The 5,966-nt window shown below is 43.9% G+C and overlaps 1 protein-coding gene across 1 annotated transcript; it reads left to right on the top strand.

The window, feature by feature from the left end:
* Positions 1–168: 168 nt before the first annotated feature.
* On the top strand, positions 169–3,507 carry SF3B6 (splicing factor 3b, subunit 6, 14kDa; the record flags this gene model as incomplete). The annotated part of the gene is made up of 3 exons (XM_009870643.1): positions 169–287; positions 2,709–2,847; positions 3,343–3,507. Coding segments are annotated over 3 exons (348 nt in total), but the record flags the coding sequence as incomplete, so codon positions are not given.
* Positions 3,508–5,966: the final 2,459 nt, after the last annotated feature.

Below are 5,966 nucleotides of genomic sequence, written 5' to 3'. Positions count from 1 at the left end.
GACACAGACACGTCACGTTTGTAGCTGTGGAGAGTTAGAAACGGAGCCGTGAAGCGCACGGCCTCTCCCAGTGGTTTTAGCCCCAAAGATTAGCACGTAGGCCGCTGCTATTCGGGTTTGAAGCGAGCGCCTCGGAACTAACGCGCCCTGTGATGTTTCTGCGTTCAGATTCGGCTGCCGCCGGAGGTGAATCGGATCCTGTATATCAGGAACCTGCCCTATAAGATCACAGCGGAGGAGATGTATGACATTTTTGGGAAATATGGGCCTATTCGACAGATCAGAGTGTAAGTATTCTAGTGCCTGTGCTGTAGTTTGTCGGTTGTATGTCAGTATTCCTGCTGCAGTAGGTAGCAACTGTATTTCGCAGCTCAAAGTGCACGTAAGCAGTATCCCTTTGTACTTCTCGTGTGTCTGAATCTGTTAGAAGATAATATTGTTGGTAGGTAGTGTCAAAAAAGCTTAAACTTGATGTGAGCTTAGATAAATTGGTAAAAATGAGAGACTATTTTAAGTAAACTGTAAGTACATTTAAACTATTAAGTAAAGGGGAGAATAAGAAAGGCCAAAGTTTAATACAGTCTGTGTTCATAGTTAATGAGTATTAGATAGCTAACGGGAAGATAGAGATGTGGCTGTTGTTCCTGGACCCATTGCCCAGAAACAGCTACCAGGAACACCTCCCAGTGTGTCAGATGCAGGTTGTCCCTGAGCCACACAGTCCATGGATAATGGTAATCTGACTGGAATTTTGTTTGAAGATGCTTGAGCAAATCTGAGTTTCTTCTCTTAGTTACTTCAAACACTGAAGGCTTGAGCTCTTATGGTCCTTGTTGTCCTGAGTACTGGCTGAATGCTGTTGACTAAACTACAATTTCATCTTGTTGGTATTATGTTTTGCTAAAATTTGAGTGTGAAGAGTTGACTGAAGCTTGAATTCAGGAAGAGCTTTTCAGACCTGTAGTAAGGCTGGGTGGAGTATTGACACTCAAAAAAAATTGTTCTTTGCCCCCCTTATGGAAAGTATTTAGGTAGGAACAAAGTTTGGTGCTTCATACTTAAAAAGAAAACATCGTACAAGTCACCTTTCAATGGATGTGCAAACAGAAGGGAAATGTAGTTCATATTTGATACGGGGGTTTTGATACTGCTTTTATCCAGATTGTGGTAAAATAACGTGGAGCATCTGAGTTGTTGACTAGGTTGCTGATTGGATTAGAGCAGGCCCCATGTGTTGCCTGGTCTAGTCGAGAGGTGGCGTCCCTGCCCATGACAGGGAGGTTGGACTAGGTGATCTCTAAGGTCCCTTCCAGCCTAGGCCATTCTGTGATTGTGGGACTTCGAGTATCCTCGTCAGTTATATCCCTCTCCATTTGCACATGCTCTGAGACTAAAGTGGGTCATCAATCCACAATATGTTTGATTATTTTGACTATTCTGAATGTAAATAAGCTCATTCCAGAGCTGTAGTGATAGAAAATTACTGTGCAGTGTGTAGAATACATTGAGTTTTATATCTAGAATTGCCCTCAGTGAACAACCAAGGACAGGGAGGAGAAGGCGAACGGGACACATGTGCTGCTGATACTGTGTTGGAATATGTGACTGGAGAGATCCTTCTCGTGCAGGGAAGTGCAGCAGAAGTGCCAGGGGAAGTGTCTAAAGGAGTGAAGGACAGCATAAGCTTATTGCGTGGCTAAATAGGTGGAATCCTTCACTAATAAACAGAAAGGAGAACTAATTTTTAGGGTTTCAAAAGTGCGTGGTCTGGAACAGTGGGACATAAAGAATGAAGACCTCTCAGGGGAGCTTTCTGGCCGGCCAGTGTGCTGGTGCATGTGTCTGACGGGGAGCTGCGGGCAGCCTCCCTGCTGATCGGTCAGAACTACTGATTTCTCTTTTCCATAGAAATCCTGACATCATCACGAACTCCCTTTGTAATGACTTTTGTGCTTTGTGCTGCTTTTATCCCATTCTCCTCTTTGTTTCTGTACTCATCCCGGTGTGGATATGGGAAATGTTGTTTGTCCTCGGGAATTCTGTCTTTAGAAGCAAGCACCGTAGAGTTCTTCTGATGATTAAGTTTGCTATAACTGTCTTTTAGCAAAGATAGTTTGGATTTCTGAGCTCTGCAGTCTCTCCGGGCTCATTAGCGTGATGTGCCCAGACGTGTCTCCTGTGCCTCAGACCAAGGACATGGAGACGATGGCCTGATAGGTGATGGCTGTGCATCTGAAGTGGTCTTGCACCAGCGGGGCTGGTTAGACTCTTTTAAATTGACTTTGTGATGTGCAGAAAGCAGTATTCCATCCCTGGGAGACATCTGATCCAGACAGTCATTAACTGACAGCCTGGTCTTGAAATATTAAATAAAACAAGCTAATTGCTGTAATAAAAACTTAAAGTATTTCCAGAAATGGGACAACCCCTGACAGCAAGAGCTTCTGGTAGTTGTTGTGGAGTGCTGAATTCCCTTTGGAGCATCATGCAGCACGTGACTCTGTCACGTTTTCTTATCGTCTCGGACTTCGACCTGTGAGCAGAGATTGGTGTGGAGAAGAGGGATGTATTTTAATATCTAGAAAAAAATTAACAATACTTTTTTTTTTTTAATGAAGTTGCATTAGTTGATCCAATCTCAGTCTAAAGACTAATGGAGCTATTTCCTGTTCATTTTGTTCAACATTAAAACGCATCTTGCTTTGCAGCGGAAACACTCCTGAAACGAGAGGAACGGCCTATGTGGTCTATGAAGACATCTTTGATGCAAAAAACGCTTGTGATCACCTGTCGGGGTTCAATGTGTGTAACAGATACCTCGTTGTTTTGTACTATAATGCAAACAGGGTAGGTACACTTTGGTTTAGTTGGTTTTTTTTAAGTTACCTGTGAACATAGCTAGCACAAACAAAAATTCACTTTGAAGACAATTGCTTGGATATTTTGAAGAAATAAATCCAAACTGGCAGAGGGAATGGGTTGGATAAATTGTTGGGATTTCATCTTTATGTGGCGATTTGTGGGCAAAAAACATATCTTTGGATCAAGAGCATGAAAAACTTGTTCCTGGTGAGCACGCTCTGGACAAGAAGCAGCAGGGGCCTTAAAATTCTATGGTTGCAACAGAACGTGAGATCTTGTTTACAGGCAAAATGTCTCTAGTTCTTGCTGTTCTGCTGGTTCCTGGTGGTGTCCAGGGGGCTGTGGTGTTCAAGAATTGAGTGATGTCATTTGTGTGTGATGCTGAGGTAGTTTGTAGTGGTCTTATTTGTGGTTACAGGGAAATAAAATGTCATGAGGTGTTTTTTCCTTTCTCCTCACATTTTATTTTCCTAATTACAGGCATTCCAAAAGATGGACACAAAGAAGAAAGAGGAACAGCTTAAGCTTCTCAAGGAAAAATACGGAATTAATACAGACCCACCAAAATAAATTGTTCTTTGGAAAGCTATTTTCAAGCCCTGCCATTGAGTTCTTGAACTAAACATAGGAATTCTCAATGAAGTACTTTTTCTTTTTTTTTTTAAGGAAAGTTTTATAAGCTGTAATTTAAATCTTTAGAGCTTCGCATTAGAATTAAAGAAGTGTAAAAACATCTGGACATCCGCTTTAAGATGAAATCCCCCTAAATGGATGTGGCTTCTCTGTGTTGTGTGAGTGACCTGCTAAACGCTGCACAAGCACAGTTCTGCTTCCAGCAGGACCTTTCCAGACGGGACTGAGCAGGTCCCTGAAAGCAGGTCTTAAGCCAAGAACTCAGAGGGGTCTGTATGAGCTGCCTGCTGGGAGGCAGATTTCACCTCCTGCTTTCTCAAAGTGGAGGATTGCAACGGTGTCCTCGCTGTGGAGACTTTTGTGCTTCTTTTTTTTTTTTTTTTAAAAGAAAAGAAATTTAGTTTGATACTTCACGCAAATTATTGCACCTTTCTCCCTCCAGGAACGTTTGAAGGAGCCAAACTCCATTCCGTGATCGTTAGGCTACCACTTCCTTTAAAGCAAGCAAGCCCAAATCTGTGTTTGTAATCGAGTTTCTTTTCAAAGTGTAGAAAATGAACGGCCTTTTAAAAGAATCCAACTGCTTAGGGGTGACTTCAGTCAAAATATCTTGTTCCTGGTGGTTGAGACAAAACCGCTGAGCTGCAGTAAAACAATCTTGCTCTAACAGTACATTGCTGTGGGGCTGATTTAGGGGTGTCTGAGTTTTTTACTACGTTTGTGCAGAGGTTGGTGGGCGAACCGGGAGCATGCTTCCCGCCTTTTAGCATGAAGTTGAGAACATCCGGCCGAAACAAGACAGGAGGTGATAATGGTAGTTGTATGTACCTGTAGTGCAGTTGTTTTATACTCTTGCGTGTTTCTGGTGGAGGAAAAAATAGATTTAAATTTTCAGTCTCTTTTTTTTTTTTTCCCCCCCAGTATTTCTGTCTTACGAATAAAAATTTAGTGTGATACGGAGTATGCAAAACCAGTATATTTTTTGAATGGAAAAGAAGAACCTCTAACTCTATTCCACACCAGCTGGAAGTTGTGTGAGCCTTGGTAGTGTCCTGCCTCTTGTCAGGGTTTATTTGCATGGATGCAACGTTTAACCAGCTGACCAGAGAGCTTCCAGCCAGTGCAGAACGTGGGTAGATGCAAACAAGATTTTGCCTGAGGATTTGTAATTTAATTTTTTTTCTTTTCAATGCATTATACTGTCATAAAGGAACATTTCCATTATCTTATCCTTAGATTTTTGTTGAAATCTGTAACTTAAAGAACTGTGCTGTTCTTGTGTCCATTTAGTAAAAAAAATAAACGCGTGCCTACATAGTTTTGCTTCTTTTTTTTTTCCCTTCAAGGCTTGCTGTATAGTTCTGCAGGTAACCTATCGTGTTAGAAAGGAAGTCACTCATCAGCAGAATGTTTGTCATACAGGTCAGGGTTTGTAGAACTTTATCCCCAGACATACGTGAGTGCTCCTGGATACCCAGCTGTGGGTACCAGCCGGTTTCTCAAGTGGAGGAGGTCCCATGCAGTCGCCATATGCTGTGCACATTTCCTAATTTTCAGTCTCTTAGAAGGGACCTTAGAGATCATCTAGTCCAGCCTCCCTGTCATGGGCAGGGATGCCACCTCTCAACTAGACCAGGCAACACATGGGGACCGAGCGGGAATCGAACCTTGGTGTTGGTCCTTGTTGCCAGCACTGCGCTCAAACCACTGAGCTAACTGGTCCCCTCTCAGCCGTGAGGAGCGTGGAGCTTGGCAGTGATGCTCTGAGCCGGCTGCTTCACCCCAGAGCAGCGGGGAGGAGGCAGCTGAAATGGGTGGGGCCTCAAAATTCCCATCCTGCGCCTGACTGGGGAGTGCTATTCCCCTGGGACGGGTCTCCCTTCTCTGCTGTTGCACATGGGGATAGGAGCAAGAGCTGTGTGTTGCAGAACGCCTTGTCTTTACGCTGTGCCTCTCCTGTGCCTGCATCCTTCCCTTAAAAACGAAGCTGCTTTTTGCAGTGCTGAGCCTTGGAGGCCTCAGCAACCTGAGCCAGCCCTTGGGTCAGGAACAGGCCGTGGGAGGCTTGGGGCCCGTTGGTGGCAGAGGTTCGTTCTCTGAAAGGAGAATGGGAAAGCTCTACTGCCACCTTTTCTGTGCACCCAGCCCTGCTCTGGGATTAATGCAAACCTAAGTTTCTCGGGCAAAAATCTGCTCACGTTGAAGAAAGTTTTAAGTGGATGACATCCTGTTGGAGGGCTTGCTTCTCTGTGAGTAGCCATAGCTTTGTAAAGGTTACAGCCCTTCCACCCCCGTATATCCATGCCATATATATATATATACACACACATATGCACACACTAAACAATGCTAACAATGCTACATTATATTGTTTTGTTTGCCTCAGCATCCTCCTGGAAAAGCCCACAGCTTGGACTGGTGCACCCTTCACTGGGTTAAAAACAGGCTGGATGACTGGGCCCAGAGAGTGG

The sequence above is a fragment of the Apaloderma vittatum genome, unplaced genomic scaffold (assembly GCF_000703405.1).
Source record: "Apaloderma vittatum isolate BGI_N311 unplaced genomic scaffold, ASM70340v1 scaffold36255, whole genome shotgun sequence".
Taxonomy (NCBI): domain Eukaryota; kingdom Metazoa; phylum Chordata; class Aves; order Trogoniformes; family Trogonidae; genus Apaloderma; species Apaloderma vittatum.
Note: the sequence above shows the minus strand (reverse complement) of the source record. Positions and strands in the feature narration are given on the sequence as shown.